This window comes from Trichechus manatus, unplaced genomic scaffold, assembly GCF_000243295.1.
Source record: "Trichechus manatus latirostris isolate Lorelei unplaced genomic scaffold, TriManLat1.0 scaffold00001, whole genome shotgun sequence".
Lineage (NCBI taxonomy): Eukaryota > Metazoa > Chordata > Mammalia > Sirenia > Trichechidae > Trichechus > Trichechus manatus.
In genome coordinates this window covers 26,163,160-26,180,853 of record NW_004443937.1, presented here as the reverse complement: position 1 = coordinate 26,180,853, position 17,694 = coordinate 26,163,160, and the positions used below count along the sequence as shown (strand labels likewise).

Sequence of the window (17,694 nt, the reverse complement as noted above, 5' to 3'; positions counted from 1 at the left end):
TTATACATGTGACTAGTGGCTGCCATATTGGACAGCACAAATATAGAACATTTTTTGTCATCACAGAAAGTTCTGTTAGACAGCACTAGTCTAGAATATGTTAGAAGGTGATATGTGTGATGGAAAAATGTAAAGCAAAATTTTAAAAAAGAGCAGTACAGTTGTGGGGCAGGGCTGCAATTTAAAATAGGGTAGTTGGGGCACACCTAATTTAGAAGGTAGCTTTTGAACAAAGACTTGAGGAAGGTGAGGGAAAGAGCCATGGAAATGCCTGGGAGAAGAGCATCACAGACAGGCAGAGGGGATAGACAGTGCTGAGGTGGAGTCACTGGGTAGGTTTGAGGAAGAGGCGCAGGCAGATTTGGCTGGAGTGGAGTGGGGGGGGGGAGGCGGCAGCAGGAAAGAGATAATGGGAGCAGATCACTTAGAGCCTCGTAGACCGCTATATTACAAAGATGTTCATTGCAGCATTGTTTGTAGCAGCAAAATTTGGAAGTTACATACATGACTACCAGTGGGGAGTGATTTGAGAAGTTACGCTGTCTTCATACAATGGTTGGAAAGGATGAGGGTCAAGTGTATGTCCTGGGGAAAAGTATCCTGGAGGCAGTGGGCTACACTGAGAGAGCCATTGATCTGGTAGACTGGAAACAGCCTGGAGCCCCTGGGAATTGGGGTTCGGTGTGGCCCTGTGGGTGCTTGTGCACACTCTAGCTCTCAGTTTCCTCTGCTGTAAGAGGCAGAGGCTGGGGGACTGCTGAGGCCCTCTCAGACTCTAGACATACTCCAGTGGGAGAAGCGTCACAGGGGTGGAGAAGCATCCAGATGCTGAGATTTCCAGGAAGGGCCAGGACATCTGGGCACAGGGTGGGGAATTGTACAATTAACGCAGGGGAGGCAGGATGGCTTCTCTGATAGTCTTCCCTGTCCCCCCCTCCACACTATGTTTCCTTGGCAGCGGATGGTCAAGAACCTGGAGAAGGAGCTGGCACTCCTCAAGCAGGAGCTGGCCATCCATGACAGCCTGGTAAGAGGTTTGAGGCAGAGACTGGGGGGAAAAGATGATGCTGGAGGCAGGATGACTTTAGGGGGACTGGGGTCATGGATATCAGTGGGGCAGGAGGACTAGGTGGGAAGGCAGCAGGGAGGTCAAGGCAGGGTTGCTGGGTGGGCAGACGGATGGTTGGGAGCAAGGGGACTGGGTGGGCAGGGGGGTCAGGTGACTAGGGGGTCTGAATAGCCAGGGAGACTGGCAGAACAGAGGCTGGGGGTAGAGGGACCGAGTGGGGAGGGAGGCTGGGTAGGCAAGAGTACTGTGGAGACAGGCCAGGGAGGCTGAGGGAGCAAGGGGCAGGCCGGGGGCAGGGATACCAGGTGGGCATGGGTACTGGGAGAGCATAGAAGTGAGAATAGAGGCATCAGGTGGGCAGGAGCAGAGGCAGGCAGTAGGCAGGCAAGGGCCTGGTGGGTACAGGTAATGGGAGCAGAGGGCATGATGGCCAAGGTCAGGGGAGGTGGGGCAGGCTGGGGATCGTGGAGGGGAGGCAGCAGCAAGGGGCCATGAAGGCAGGAGGTGGGGCAGGAGTTCTCAGGTGGCCTGCCTGGTCTGATACTCATGGTCCCAAGAGGGCTGCTGCACAGGGGCAGCGCCCTCTCCCGTCACCCTCATCCTGTACAGTCTGCTGAGACTCAGCCAGCAGAGCCCCCTTGCCCACAGCAGCAGGCCCCAGTTCTGGTGGCCTTTCCTTCCTTCCCTCACCCCACTGCCCTTTTGACCAGAGCACCTGGCCTGTGTGTCAGGCCCTCTCCACTGGGACCCGATGGTGAAGGCAGTGGAGCTGGCTTGGGCGGCCAGGGCCTGTGTCCAACCTCCCTACCTCAGCTCTCAGAATGGATTGAATTTTCGAAGCTTATTGACATGTTTTGCATCCTTATCCAAGGCCAACCGCACCCTTGTGACCTATGACCCCATGGATGAAGTCCAGATTGCCGAGATCAACTCCCAGGTTCGGAGGTACCTGGAGGGGACACTGGACGAGATTGATGTAAGGATCCCATTCACAGGACTGCCAGGCTTAGCTAACCTGGGCCCCCCTGTCCTGGGCACACCCTTGGAATCACTCATTGAGTGGGTGTGGTGGGCGGAAGGGTAGTGCTGGACCCCTGGTGTCAGGCCCTTCAGCCCACCATGGCCTCAGCTTCCGTGTTTAGTTTCACAAAAATGTGGGTGCTGCACAGAGTGGCCAGTGACCTTGAAAACATGTACAAGAGGTAGCCCATCTCGGAAGTCATAAGCATGAACCCTGGAGCCAGGCTGCTGGAATCAAATCCCAGCTTAGTTGCCCCTTGAGTGAACTCAGCAAATCACTCAACCTTGTGTACCTCAGCCACCTCACCTGTACAGTGGGGGTGGGGGTGGGGGTGGAACTGAGCTGGGAGTAATTGAGCTGCAGCACCTCAGAATGAGGCCATAAAGGATGGTGGTCATGCTGGTTGTCTGCAAGGCAGATGCCCAAGGACCCATGTTGGAGCAGGTCAAGGAGGGGTAGACAGCGACCACACTAGGAGGGGTCCTCAGAGGGAGAGATGCATCCTGTTTTCACAGTGCAGCCATCAAATCCCTCATCAGAGAGCCACATAGGCAGATCCCCTGGCCTGTTACTCAAGGCGGCTACAAGGGGCAGACTCTTCTGGCCTCCCAGCAGGGGCAACCTCAAGCTGACCCTTGATCAAGAGTGATGCTGGGGATTTTAGTGCCAGGAGGGAGGCTCAGGACCCTTCTCCAGCCACAGGTGTGTGTGTCTGTCCACACAGAAAGGTTTGCAAATGGGCTCAATATGAAGATGGCAAGTGGAACCTTTTGGTAGCAGGAGAGAACTGAGAACATGTTTTAGTAAATTTTTTTTCTTAGTAAGTATTTTCAAGAACTATAGAGTCATTTTCATTTTATAGAGAGCTCCACTTAGAAAAGGTGATTTTTATAGCCTCAGTGAATACTTAGTCTCAAAACTCTAATCAGGTGTTTCTCTGCTCTAGAGAAGGCCTTGGCTGCCACTTTGTCTGCATACATCCCATTCTTGAGACAGATTGTCCAGGGCTCAGCCAAGGGATCCTGGTTTCTCTTCTAACATAGACACAACCTCGGTCCTATTCTACCCCACTGTCTAACCTCTGCCTTGCTCTCTTCCCCCTAGATAATCAACCTCAGACAAATCCAGGAGGTGTTCAACCAGTTCCGGGTGGTGCTGAGGTGAGGGACCACCCCCTCCCTACCTCATTCTTGCATCTGGCTGCCATTTTCATTTCCTGTGGCTGTTCAGGCACCTGCCTCCAAGTGCACCCCCTCCTGCCCTCTCTCATATGGGAGGAGCCAGACCAGCGTCCTTGGGGTGAGCTGTTGGATCCTCCTGCCCTTCAGTTCCCCTGGAGGAAACAGGGAGGACAACCCTCCACTGAAGGACCACTCAGAGAGGAGTTGGTCCCTGAGGGATGTTTACTGAGTTCATTAGTTGGACAAGAGGTCTTTATGGAGTGCCAGCCTTAAGCATGGCCAGAGCAGGGCATCATGAATATACCTACCCCACTCCCGGGAGGTGTTTGTGGTTTATGTGAATGCAGACATGCCTGTAGCCTGAGGAGCTCTTGCTGGGTGGTGTCACAGAAGTTGGTCACATGATTCCGAGAAGCCTGTTAGACACAGAACCCAGGTGAGGGAACATGGCCCTGTGGCAGGCTTATAAACCAAAACCAAACCCACTGCAGTCGAATCAGTTCCGACTCATAGTGACCCTTATAGTCCTTATTAAGTGTCATCTCAGAGGAGCTGCACCTAAGGGTGGCCCTGAGGTTTGTGGGCTAGATGGTGGTTGTGTGTATTGGAGGTGGGGGTGACGATGAGCTCATTTTGTCTGTTTCGTCTGTTCTGGTGGTTCCGTCATGAGGGGCATCACCCAAATGATTTCTAACCCTGGTACTTGGTTCTTGCCCCAGCGGGTTCAGCATGGCCCCAGGTGTAAGGTGTTTTGTCACTCTCTCTCCCAAGCCAACAGGAACAGGAAGTGGAGTCCACTTTGCGCAGGAAGTACACACTCATAGACAAGAATGACTTTGCAGCCATGTCTGCCGTCCAGAAGGTAAGCACGGGTTGCTTCTTGCAGTAGCACTCTCCTCAGATTTTTCCATCCCCAGACCCTTCCAGAGGTAGCAAGTGTCTTGCATTAGAGCAGATCCACGGTTGCCACAGATAAAGGTAACACCAGGATGAGCATTAACCTTGTAAGAGTAAACCACATATAAATTCAAAATGATTTCAATAAATTGGAGATGGGACTAATAATAAACAAGACCAATTCCTGGAGTTGGGTCAGAAACAGGCCTTAAGACCCTTGGGGCACGGAATGAGGTACCACATCACTGAAGGGCATTGAAGTGGAAAGTGGACATTTGGCAGGGTGGTCAGGGACAGCTCTGTCAGGGACAGCCTGAAGCTGGCAGCACAGCCACATCTCAGTGTACTGGACAAACAAGCTCACCCTGAGCCTTTGGTCCACATACACTGGGGTGGGGTGTCGGCAGATGCCCAAGGGGCCCAAACACTTACTCTAACCCATGATCCTGGGCTGGCCTCTCCATCCAGGCAGGGCTCATGGATGCTGATGGCCACCTAGTGGGTGAGCCTGATGGACAGAGCTTCGGGCTGGGAATTGCCCCTTTCTCTGCCAAACCTGGGAAGAAATCCAAGTCCAAGAAGGCATTCAAAGAGCCACCCAGGTGAGTGACCTTCTTGCTCTGCTTGCTCAGCACGTGGTCCTATGTCCACAGGGAGGACATGAACTGTCCCCTGTGTCTCAGCCACTGGGCAGTCATGGTGGACATCACTACTGCCAATTCTAACAATGTCTGTGGGACCCAGACCAGGGCTGGTTCTGAACCAGCCATAGCACAGGTGTCACCCTTATCCTCATAGCAACCCCAGAGGTAGGAGTTATGGTCTCCATTGTACTGTTGAGGAAAGCGAGGCTCAGAGAGAAGTTACCTCCTCAGGTCACACTGCTGATGAGTGGTAGAGTCGCAATGAAAAGCCACGCAGCGCTCCCGAATTATGCCCTCCGATACACGGTGTGATCCCCCTTCCCTCACCCCTCCACCATGGTCCTCTCATGAGCCACCTGAAAACCCCAATTCATCTTTCACGCAATGCTCATTTATGTCAAGGTGAGAAGAGTGTCCAGGGTCACTTCATGAGTCCCCTCCCCAGGGGTGCTGTAGAGCAGTGGACAAGAGCACAGTCTCCGGAGCCAATGCCTGAGCTTGCCTCTCTGTTCTGCACTTCTCATGCCCAAAGGTTCTCCTTGGGTGAGGCATGAGAGCCTCTCTGTGTCTCCATTTCCTCATCTCTAAAATGGCAATAATAATAGTAATAGCATCAAAGTCATTGAGGTTGTCGTGAGGTTGAATGAGTGAATGCAGTCCCTGCACACAAAGTTCTTGACAGAAATACATTGTTACTGTTACTAGCACTTGTAAAAGGACACAGGACGAAGCTGGTTGTAGGAAACTGTCACATGTAGGGCAGGAGTTGGGTAGCAGGGGTTGTTGAGTGCCCCTGGCCACCTCCTGCCTCTTCAGGAAGGGCAGTCACACCTCAGCCCTTTCTGTTCTGCTGCCGGGTAATCAGTGCAATGACAGATGGGTTGAGGCTTGGTCCCTAAACCACACCTGTTGCAAGAAGAAGAAAAGAGGAGAGAGCTGTGAGCATCCTCCTGTCAGCTCTGTCCTGTGAAGATGTGCCTCTCCTGGAGGGAGGACACACTGAGAAGGTGGCAGCTGCTTTCCTGGGGGCTGGTGTGGGCACTGAGTTAGGTAGGGAGAACAGGGCATGGACTGGTCCGAGCAGTAGGGCGGACTGGTCCGAGCAGCAGGGCAGACCGGTCCTGCTTTACCATTTGCCCACACCTAGCCCTACCCTAGGAAGGGGCTGTGCCATCATTCCCAGGGATGCCTGTGTGATTAATACCTCAGCAGCCATGGGGGCTCCTTAAAGCCTGTGGCCCACCCCACAGGTTACTGGCTTTTAAGCCCTGGAGATTGTGCCCATTCTTCCCAAATGCCTCCTGCTGAGGCTACTGGGTAGAGGGCTCCTCATTCTGATAAAAGGGAGAAAAATGCTCCCCACTGCTGAAGAACTCCATGGCCTAGAGTCATACTCTGCCTTTTGACCTAGGTATGATCAAGGCAGAGCTGAAACCCCTGAAACTATTGCCCTGAGATAATCTTCAAACTTTAAACCAAAAAAATCCCTTGAAGTCTTCTTAAAATCAAACAGTAGTTTAGCTTGAGTAGTAAAGAACGTCTGCCTTGAGCATTGTGCTCTTTTAAGATCTATCTGTATGAAATCAAACTGACAAAAGTAACTGGAAAGATTAGACAGGAAACTTAGGGGGCAGTGAGTTTGTATTAATGGGGGAGGAACAACTCAGAAAAGGAGGGTGAACCAGAAGAACTAGATGGTGCCCGGCTACCACAATGACCGCCCTGACAGGGAACACAACAGAGAGTCCCTGATGGAGCAGGAGAAAAGTAGGGTGCAGAACTCAAATTCTAGTAAAAAGACCAGACTTAATGGTTTGATTGAGACTGGAGGGACCCTGGAAGACATGGCCCCCAGACTATGTTAGCCCAAAACTAAAACCATTCCCGAGGCCAGCTCTTCAGACAAAGATTAGACTGGACTATGGGACATAAATGATACTTGTGAAGAGTGTGCTTCTTAGCTCAAGTAGATACATGAGACTAAGTTGGCAGCTCCCGCCCAGAGGCAAGATGAGACGGCAGAGAGGGTCAGGAGCTGGTTGAATGGAAATCTAGGGTGGAAAGGAAGAGTGTGCTGTTACAGTATAGGGAGAGCAACTAAGGTTACAAATCAATGTATGTATAAATTTTTGTATGAGGAACTAACTCGAATTGTAAATTTTCACTTAAAGCACAACAATGAAAAAAGAAAGAAAAGGAGGGTGAGAACGGTTGCACAACTCAAAGAATGTTATCAGTGCCACTGAATTGTACATGTAGAAATTGTTGAGTTAGTTTATGTTCTGCTGTATATATTCTCAATACCAACAACCAAAATAAAATAAATTATAAAAAAAAGGCAGGAGCTGAGGTGGTGTGGGGCTGCTGTGTAGTAAGGGCTGAGGAAGGTCGCTCCTCCATAGCATCTGAGACACCTCACTGCCCATGGCTGGGCCTGCGGGCTTCCTTGCCTTCTTCTTCCAGCGCCTCATCAAGAAAGGAAGGTGCCAGCAGCCCTGGGAGTGTCAAGGACATGGAGACACTTTCCATCTCCAAGACCCAGCTGGTCACATATGCCAAGGATGGGGAGGTCAAAGACATGCTTCTGCGCGACCGGGAGATCTCCAGCATTGAGCCCCTCCCCTCGGACTCCCCAAAGGAGGATTTACGCCCACCCAGGTGACCATCTAACGTTAGCTCCTGCACTAGATCAGCCAAAACCAGAGTGTGATCCTCAACATGTAAAGAGTGCCTACAGAGAGATGAGATATAAAATAGGAGTAAGGGGCAAAGGCAGCTGGAACCCACCAGCTGCTCCGTGGGAGAAGGATGTGGCAGTCTGCTTCTGTAAAGATTACAGCCTTGGAAACCCTACGGGGCAGCTCTGCTCTGTCCTATAGGTTCACTATGAGTCAGAATTGACTCTATGACAATGAGGAGGTGAGGAAGGGGTGAAGACTGGGAGTGCAACCCAAAAAGAAGAAACACAATGGCTTTCAGACATACAAAAGGGTCCAACCTGCGGAGTGATCAAAGATACATAATTAAACATGGAATCATTTTATACGCTCCAAGTAGCAAAGATTTAAATAGTTAAATTTATACGTATTTTTAATAAGTAATACATTCAAAAGGTACAAGATTCTCAAGGTGTGAAAGGGTGCAAGCCTTCCCCCGCCACCCCACTTTTTCCAGCCACCTGGTTCCCCTCCCTGGTGAGTCAGTAATTCAGTATTTAGGACTCTGTCCTAAGGAAATAATTAGAGATGTGGACAAAGATTTATGCAAAAAGATGTTCATTACATCATTGATTACAAAAGCAAAAAAAAAAATTTTTTTTTTTTAACATCCTCAATATCCAACACTAGGGAAAGGGTGAAGTGAATTATTATCTCTGCCCCTGGAACGTGCAGCAATGTGCCTGATGAATTTTTTTCCCAGCCTATGAACATTTCCAAACATCAGAGAAGTTGAAAGAATTGTACAGTGAACACGCATATACAAAATGTCCCCTTGATTCTACAATTAACACGTTACTATACTTGTTTTAGGAGTCCCTGGCTGGTCCAAACAAGCCGAAAAGTTGGTAGTTTTAATCCACCCAGAGGCACCTCGGAAGAAAGGCCTGAAAAATCAGCCATTGAAAACCCTATGGAGCAACAGTTCTACTCTGACACACATGGGGCTGCCATGAGTTAGCATTAATGGCAACTGGTTTTATACCTGCTTCATCGTATGTCTGGAGCCTTGGTGGTGCAGTGGTTAAGTGGTTAGCTGCTGACCAAAAGGTCAGCACTTCAAATCCACCAGCTGCTCCTCGGAAACCCTATGGGGCAGTTTAACTCTGTCCTATAGGGTCGCTATGAGTCAGAATCATCTCGATGGCAGTGGAGTTTTCATCATATGTCTATCTTTCTTTCCATCCATCTATCTTATTTTTTTGGAGCCATCCATCTTATTTAACATTTCAAAGTAAATTGCAGACATCAGTCTACTTGCCCCACTGTCCCAGTATTTCACCCTACATTTCATTAACTAGAGTTCTCAAAGAGTTTTTAATAACATGAAAGAATCTTTCTGTGAAAAAAAGTAAGATGCAAAATTATATATACTATATGGCCTGAACCATTTAAAAATATATTGAAGAATTCCTGGAAGAAGATATACCACAATGTGATTGCCAATAGATAGTAGTTTTTGTTTTATTTTGCTTTCTATTCCTTACATGTTTTCCTGTGTTCCTCATTTTCTGCAATGGGCATGTGTCCCACTGAGTAAAACAGAGATGAGGAAATGATCCCCAAGCAATTTAGCTCCCATCTGGGTACGGGGTGCCCAGGACTCCTGGCCTCCTGCCCACAGAAGCCCCAGAGAAGGAAGATGAAGTGCCCCATGGCTCCAAGGTACTCACCCCATTTCTCCCTCTTACTTGGTCGCTCCGTCTGTCTCCAGGCCCAGTACCCCACCCTCCAAGCCCGTGGCCTTCGAGGAGTTTAAGAACGAGCGAGGTAGTGAGATCAACCGCATCTTTAAAGAAAACAAATCCATCCTGAATGAGCGGAGGAGAAGGGCCAGTGAGACAATACAACGCATCAATGCTATCAAGCGGGAGATTGATGTGACCAAGGAGGCACTAAATTTCCAGAAGTCACTACGAGAGAAGCAAGGTGATTTGTGGGATGTCAGAGTGATCCTACTCCAAATGGGGCAGGCTTGGGCACTGGAGGACCAAGGCAGGCAATGGGGTGCAGCCTCACCCATGGGTCATCACCACAGTTGGCTTTGGCCCAGCCGTGGGGAGCCAAAGAGTCCATCTCCATCAGCCACCCTCTGCCTGTAGGTCTCCCATTACTGCATTATCTCTGACCTAGGTGCTGCGCCCGATAGGTGTTGCTGTCCGTGGAGAAACAGACCATTGGTCCTGCAGAGGTTTCCCCAGGGAGATGGGTGGCTAACAACCCCCACATGGTCCCGGGGAACTCACCTCTGCCTGGGTCCTGGTGTGATCACCTCACTGCCCACAGTGGTCAGATTAGGGTAGGGTGCTGATCAGGACCGTGAGAGTCTGAAGAGGGAAACAAGAATGTAGATACCAGAGGGCCAAGGGACAAAAACTACTGAACCCCTGACATCTGCGTTGGCCTGGCAAGGTCTCCTGTCCTAGGGCAGGTGGTGTAGGGGGGCCCAGGCTCGGAGAGCAGGGACTCCTGCATGGGGAGCTCAACTGATTGTCCTTGTCCCAATGGCAGCCACTGCCCATGCCTGTGCTGTGGGCCAAGGACACTCAAGCTTGAGCGTGCAGAAGACTCATCTGGGAGGGCTGGTCAAGTGCAGATTTCCAGGCTCTGACCAGTGGTTCTGACTTAGAGATCTGGAGCAGGACTCAAAATCTGCATTTAATGAGTGACTGTCTGAGGCAGAACCAGAGGCTGCACTCTTGTCCACATTGCCAACTCGGTCCCACTGTCTTTTTCCAGACAGGCACAGCACAGGTTACTGGGCTTCTCTTGCCCAATCACAACCCCATTCCAGGCCAGCTTTCCTGAGCATACTCACTGATCGCCTGGGGCATCTCCAGAGCTCAGTTAGTTTATTCCTACAGATCAGATGCATCAGCTCACTCACAGGGGAATAATTTTATCATTTCCTTCTCAGAGGGCAACCTTTTTTTCAAATTCTTGGGACCACTCTACTCACATCCTACAGACCACCCATGACATACTATTCCAGATAGCAAGGACCTCCAAGGGGTCTGGGAAACCACAGAAGGCTTGTGATGGAGGCTCCAGACAGGCCTCCACTTGGAACCTCCAGGGAGGGGACACAGTGAAGGTCTTACAGGACCACCAGACACTTCTTTGTCTCCTCTGCCTACAGCCTCCTAAACATGCGACCTCCATTACATATTTACCTATTTAAAATGGCATACATACACTGCTTTGCTGACATCTCCCTAACTCTCAAATATACCCCAAAATGGACAGTTTCAAAGGATGAGGACCTTTCAAAGGATGAAGAAGAAATAAATAATAGTTTTTAAATATTTCAAAATGTTATCTATTTGTACCAAAAAATATTTTTGCTCTTTCCCCCAAAAGGCACTTTGTTTGGAGGGGACAGATTAAGTAAATTCATTTATTGAAGTAACTGCCAGGTACTATATGACTGACGGCCATTTGTAGGTCCAGAAAGGTCAGGAAATTTGGAACATTAGTCTTTTGTAAAAGAAAAATGCAACATCATCTTGAAGTTCATTTATCTTAAATTTTTCTTTTGAAGACAATCAGAGAACCTCTGGGTAGAACAAAAGATGTTCCCAGTCACTCCCTATTGCAAAATGGAGTAAAGAACGCTCTGTAAAGACTTTGTGTTTATCACAGTAGCCACATCAGGGACATCCCAGAGCGCACACACTACCACAGGTTGCTCACATTGGAGGCAAGGGACCTGCTGAGGGCAGCTCCGCACCCCTCATTCCAGATGGAGGTCCTAACCACTTCATAGCATCACTGACACTTAACGTGCCTTACTTTTCCCCGTAAACATCAGTGGAAGTGCTAATGTTTTCCTCTGCTCCTGGGGTTGGCCTCGTGCACACACCTCAGGTCACACCCAGGACTCACTCACCATGGGTCCTGGGTGCTGGGAGCTCCCACCTGGGGAGAGATGTGATGCCTTTGCTGAGCTTTCAAGGTGCTGTGGCCAGTGAGTAGCTGGTTGAGTGTCTCTACAGACTTTGTTATCTTGTCTCAACCCAGCAGCCCTTGCCGAACTGACAAGCCTTAGAAAGGTCTGTGCAAAGGACTGTGGGTGGAGGAGATGGATAATAGCACAACTCCCCCCACCCCTGGAGCACTCTGACAGTCACTCAACGTGGTAAACGTGTCTGATCTTCTGACAAGAAGGTGGCTGGTAAATGTTGGAATCATCAAGAAGATAATTTGAGATGCGGATTTACGTCCACTGTCATCAACGATGAACCTTGCCCCAAGTGCCTTGTGGTATTAGCCAGCGATGCCAATTCATGGATATAGTTTATAAAAACAAAGTAAATATTCGTGTAATGGGGTGCTTGGTGCATATCTTTGACTCATGGGGTGCAAGGTCAAAATAAGTGTGGAGCATAGGTCATCTCTACCCTTTTCTCTACCCACCCCTCCTATTTCTCCTAAAATGCCAGTGTGAGCCCTCTGATCTGAGGCCCCCGCCCCGTAAGACATGTCCTGGCTGCCCAGCCTACCCTCATGCTGTGCCCACCTCTATGCCATGCCCAGCCCTTCTTCTGGGCTCCTATCTTCGTGCTTTGCCAGCACTGTTGCCTCTTTCCTGAATGCCTTCCTCCCCCCACCCCAGGGGAGCGCCTCCTCACTTCCTGACCTCCCCCATCCTCCTGCAGGTGAGTATGAGAACAAGGGGCTGATGATCATTGATGAGGAGGAATTCCTGCTGATCCTGAAGCTCAAAGACCTCAAGAAGCAGTACCGCAGCGAGTACCAGGACCTGCGCGACCTCAGGGCTGAGATCCAGTACTGCCAGCACCTGGTGGATCAGTGTCGCCACCGCCTGCTTACAGGTGCACCAGTTGGGAAGGTTGGCTGACCACCTGAAGTCCAGGGAGGCATGGGGCAGGGCCACAGGTCAGGTTCTGGAAGTGGCTTTGGAGCCTCTCTCTGTCAGAAGCAGTGGCCGGGCAGGGGCTTCAGATGTATGGTTTTCAGGACTGTGAGGACTGGAGACAGAGATGGGGACAGGGTGAGACTCTCGGGCAGCAAGTGAACAAGGGCGAGCCTGGGACAGGCACAAGACAGACACACAGACAGGCACACACAGCTTTTGCCCGCTTCCTCAGGGGCTCCCCTACACCTCACGGTGCTCTCTCCTCGCTTTCTTGCAGAATTTGACATCTGGTACAACGAGTCCTTCATCATCCCTGAAGACACGCAGGTGGCACTGAAGCCGTGTGGCAGCATCCGGCCAGGCATGGTTCCTGTCAACAGGATTGTGTCTCTGGTGAGCAGCACAAGGGCAGGGGCAAGGGTGACGGCTGAGCATGGGCAGTGCCCCTTGTCCTCTGTGCTCACCATGAACATAGCAGTATGCGGGGTGCTCTCAGCCTCTCCCAAGGCTAGCCCAGGCAGGTGGACAGGTACAGGCCTCTCCCTGGGTATCAAGTGGTGGGGGCAGCACAGCAAACACCAGTCTTGCTGCTGCCACCCTTCTGGGGTGGCTTATCCTGCCCAGGTGGCAGTGACAGGGTGTCTCTGGGGATGGGCAAACACGGGGGCTAGGGGTATTGTGAGCTGCCTAGGTGGGGGTTTGCAAAACCAGGCTGAAGGGACTCTGGTTGATGTGGGCCTTCTCAGGGAGAAGATGACCAGGACAGATTCAGCCAGCTGCAGCAGACAGTGCTGCCCGAGGGCCCTGACTCCGTCTCCTTCTACAATGCCAAAGTCAAGACAGAACAGAAGGTAATGCAGGAGGTCCATGTCTCCAGGAGGGCTGGGGCCTCAGAGACCTCACTACCAGGACACTCAGGGGCACACTCCCTACTTTAGAGGGGGGAGGGAAGAATGGTGCCAGTCCAGGGACAGCCAGACTCACCCATGATCTGTGGGGTACCCTCTGCCAACTCTGGAGTCCTAGGACCAGGCTGGACCCAAAAGGGGCCCTGGCACTCAGGGAGAACCAGGAAGTCTGCTCCAAGGAAACAGTGGACAAGGAAACAGGACTGTTGGGGGCCAGCAGCCCAGACACCAGGACCAATTGCCTAACGACCCATCAGCCCTAAGCCCATCATTCCCCTGACTTCCCCAGAACTCCGCCGACCACCTGCCTTCTGAAGGCAGAGAGAAACCAAGGCACAGTGCCCTGCGTGTGGGACTGGAACTTCACTGGGCTACGTTGTGTCTCAGCCATTCTCAAGGAGGGACTTCCTGGAAGGCACATTCTAAGACGGCCTAAGAAACAGTTTTCCCCAGGGCAGGATGGTTTGTGGAACAGTTTAATGTGAGGTGGAATTCTAAGAGGTGAACGTGCGTGAAAGAGAATGACAAGTGAGCAGACCTCTAGGAGGCGGTGGGGCTGGAGTGGGCCCGGAATGCCTCAGGATGCCCTGGACATCACGGTCACACGGTCCAGAGAAGCAGTTATTTGGGAACAGCAAGGGAATAGCAAGGCTTGGACCATTGCACTTCATCCTTGCTCCAGAACCGCCCTTCATGTCTTTGACGCTCTGCAAGCTTGGCATCGTTGTTCGGTTGTCTTACAGCCTGGCTCCTGTTTCCATCCGGGCCTTGGATATCTCCACAGGACAGTGTGGGGCTGCCTCCCCTTTGCTTCCACCTGGCCTTGCTCCCAGCTGTGACGACCACCAGAACTTTTGAAATCTCACATATCTGTGGGCTGTGGTTGATGACCCCTGGCCATGATTACTTTCCTGCCTAGTCTCTGAACTTCCCTTCCCATCACCATGAGGATGAGTGAGGTCACTATTCTGAACGCTCTTGCCTCATCCTTTTTAGGATCTGGTCAACAGTAGCTGTCTCTATAGAATTGCCTATTCTGGACATTTCATATAAATGGAATCATACCATATGTGGCCTTTTGTGTCTAACTTCTTTGGCATAATGTTTTCAAAGTTCATCCATATTGTAGCATGTTGCCAAACTTTATTGTTTTTTATGTCCAAATAACATTCCATTGTATGAATATACCACATTTTGTTTATTTATCTGTTGATAGACACTTGGTTTTTTTCTACCTTTTGATTTTGTGAATAATTCTGTATTAACATTTGAGTCCAAGTTTTTGTGTGAACATATGTTTTTATTTCTCTTAAGTATATACCTAGGAGTGGAATAGCTGGGTCATATGGTAATTCTATGTTTAACTTTTTGAGGAACTGCCAAACTGTTTCCCACAGCAGCTGTACCATTTTACATTCTCACCAGCAATGCACAAGGTTCCAATTTATCCACATCCTTGCCAGCATTTGTTATTTTCCTTTTTTTCAATTTAGCTCCCCTAGTAGATATAAAATGGTATTTCATTTTGGCTTTAATTTGCATTTCCCTAATGACTAATGATATTTAGCATCTTTTCATGTGCTTATTGGCAATTGTATATCTTCTTTGGAGAAGTTCCTGTTCAAGTCCTTTGTCTATTTTCTAACTGAGTTGCTTCTCTTTTTGCTGTTTAATTGTAGCTGTTCTTTATATATTCTGGATAATAGACTCTTATCAGATACATGATTTGCAAATATTTTCTCACATTCTGTGGGCTGACTTTTAACTCTCTTGATAGTGTCCCTTGATGCCCCCAAATTTTTAATATTAATGAAGTCTAATTTATCTATTTTGTCTTTTTTTGCCTATGCTTTTGGTGTTAGATCTAAGAAACCTTGCCATATTCACAGTCATAAAGGTTTGCCTCTATGTTTTTCCTATGAGTTTTATAGTTTTAGCTCTTAAATTCAGGTCTCTTATTATTTTGAGTTAGTTTTTGTGTATAGTGTACAGTAGGAGTCTAACTTCATTCTTTTGCATGTGGATATCCAGTTGTCCTATCACCATTTGTTGAAAAGACTAATTTTCCCTCATGGAATTTTCTTGGTACTCTTGTTAAAAATCATTGACCATAAGTGTGAGGGTTTATTTCTGGATTCTCAATTCTGTTCCATTGACTATATGTTTATCCTTTTGCCAGTACCATACCACCTTGATTATTGTAACTTTGTAGAAAGTTTTGAAATCAGGCAGTGTGAGTCTTCTAACTTTGTTCTCTTCAAGATGGTTTTGGCTATTCTGGATCCCTTGCATTTTCATATGCATTTTAGGATCAACTTGTCAATTTATGCAAAGAAGCCAGCTGGGATATTGATAGGGATTGTGTTGAATCTATAGATCAGTTTGGGGAGTATTGCCATCTTAACAATATTAAGTCCTCCAATCCATCAACACAGGATGTCTTTCCATTTATTTGTTGTTCTTAGGTGTCATTGAGCCGATTCCAACTCCTAGTGACCCCATGTATAATAGAGTGAAACACTGCCCAGTCCTGCGCCATACTCATAATCGTTGCTATGTGTGAGCTCATTGTTACAGCCACTGTGTCATTCCATCCCCTTGAGGGTCTTCCTCTTTTTTGCTGACCCTCTACTTTACTAAGCATGATGTCCTTCTCCATGGACTGGTCCTTCCTAATAACATGTCCAAAGTACGTGAGACAAAGTATTGCCATCCTCACTTCTAAGGAGCATTCTGGCTGTACTTCTTCCAAGACAGATTTGTTTGTTCTTTTCGCAGTCCATGGTATATTCAGTATTCTTCGCCAACACCATAATTTAAATGCATCAATTCTTCTTCAGTCTTGTTTATTCATTGTCCAGATTTCGCATGCATATGATGCGATTGAAAATACCATGGCTTGGGTGAGGCAAACCTTAGTCGTCAAAGTGACATCTTTGCTTCTTAACATTGTAAAGAAGTCTTTTGCAGCAGATTTGTCCAATGCAATATGTTGTTTTTTTTTTTTTTTCCATGAGGGAATACCAGAAAAATCCCCATGTACCTTTGTGTTTGGGAGTAGTGGAAAGCACACCTTCCCTGAAGGAACTTTGCAACAGGAACAAGAGACAACTCAGAGGACACTGGTGGATTTGGACTGCCGACCTTTGGTTAGCAGCCAAACTCTTACACCACCAAGGTTTCCTGTGAAGTGATAGCAAAGGTCAAATAGGACAATTATGTTGCCATAGGTCTGAATATAGACAAATGATATCAAATATTAATTGAATTATTTAGATGTAATCTCAGGTAAAAGAGAGGTAACTGGTCAAAGAAGTGAAAGAAATGGTTTTGCTCTCCTGGTGGAATAATAATAGCATACACTTATTGAGTGGTCCTTTGATTTCTTGACTGCTGCTTCCATGGGTATTGATTGTGGATCCAAGTAAAATGAAATCCTTAACAATTTCAGTATTTTCTCCATTTATCATGATGTTGCTTATTGGTCCATTTGTGAGGATTTTTGTTTTCTTGATGTTGAGGTGTAATCCCTATTTCATCAGTAAGTGCTTTAAGTCCTCTTCACTTCCAGCAAGCAAGGTTGTGTCATCTACATATCGCAGGTTGTTAATGAGTCTTCCTCCAATCCTGATGCCAGGTTCTTCTTCATATAGTCAATCTTCTCAGATTATTTGCTCCATTTATTTAAGTCTTCTTTCAACAATGTTTTGGAGTTTTTAGAGTATAAGTTTTGCACTTCTTTTGTTAAATTTATTCCTATGTATTTTATTCTTTTTAATGCTATTATAAATAGAACTTATTCTAATTTTTGGGGTGTTCATGCAAGTGTATAAAAATACAATTGATTTTTGTATATTGATCTTGTATCCTGCAACCATGCTGAACTCATTTGTTAATTCTAATAGTTTTTTAGTGAATTCCTTAGGGTTTTCTATGTACAAGATTATGTCATATGTAAATAGCAATAGTTCCACAGTCTTTTTTTTTCCTTTTCAATCTGGATGCCTTTTCATTTTTTAATTTTTTTTTTTTGTTGTACTTTAGATGAAGGTTTACAGAACAAATAGTTTCTCATTAAACAGTCAGTTTTATGACATTGGTTAACAACCCCACAACTTGTCAACACTCTCCCTTCTCGACCTTGGAGGACCCTTTTTTTTGGGGGGGTGAAAATATACATAGCGAAAGATACACCATTTCAAAAATTTCCACATGTACAATTCAGTGACATCAATTACATTCTTCCAGTTGTGCTGCTATTCTCACTCTCCTTTTTCAAATTATTCCATCACCATTGTCTTCAACTCACTGTCCCCTAGGCTTCCCATCAAACCTTTTGAGTTGCTGTTGTCAATCTGATCTCACATAGATAATTCTT

At 48.0% G+C, this 17,694-nt stretch overlaps 1 protein-coding gene across 2 annotated transcripts in view; it reads left to right on the top strand.

The window, feature by feature from the left end:
• The window catches only part of KIF9 (kinesin family member 9), a 59,388-nt gene that overhangs the window by 39,892 nt on the left and 1,802 nt on the right, over positions 1-17,694 (top strand). The window contains exons 11-20 of one of the 2 annotated variants that reach the window (XM_023726422.1): positions 959-1,027; positions 1,941-2,045; positions 3,195-3,250; positions 4,043-4,133; positions 4,637-4,770; positions 7,276-7,470; positions 9,244-9,458; positions 12,188-12,364; positions 12,686-12,801; positions 13,155-13,259. In XM_023726422.1, coding sequence (XP_023582190.1) covers positions 959-1,027; positions 1,941-2,045; positions 3,195-3,250; positions 4,043-4,133; positions 4,637-4,770; positions 7,276-7,470; positions 9,244-9,458; positions 12,188-12,364; positions 12,686-12,801; positions 13,155-13,259 — 1,263 coding nt within the window. The remainder of the gene's footprint in view (positions 1-958; positions 1,028-1,940; positions 2,046-3,194; positions 3,251-4,042; positions 4,134-4,636; positions 4,771-7,275; positions 7,471-9,243; positions 9,459-12,187; positions 12,365-12,685; positions 12,802-13,154; positions 13,260-17,694) is intronic. The other variant, XM_004368469.2, reaches the window with a different exon arrangement.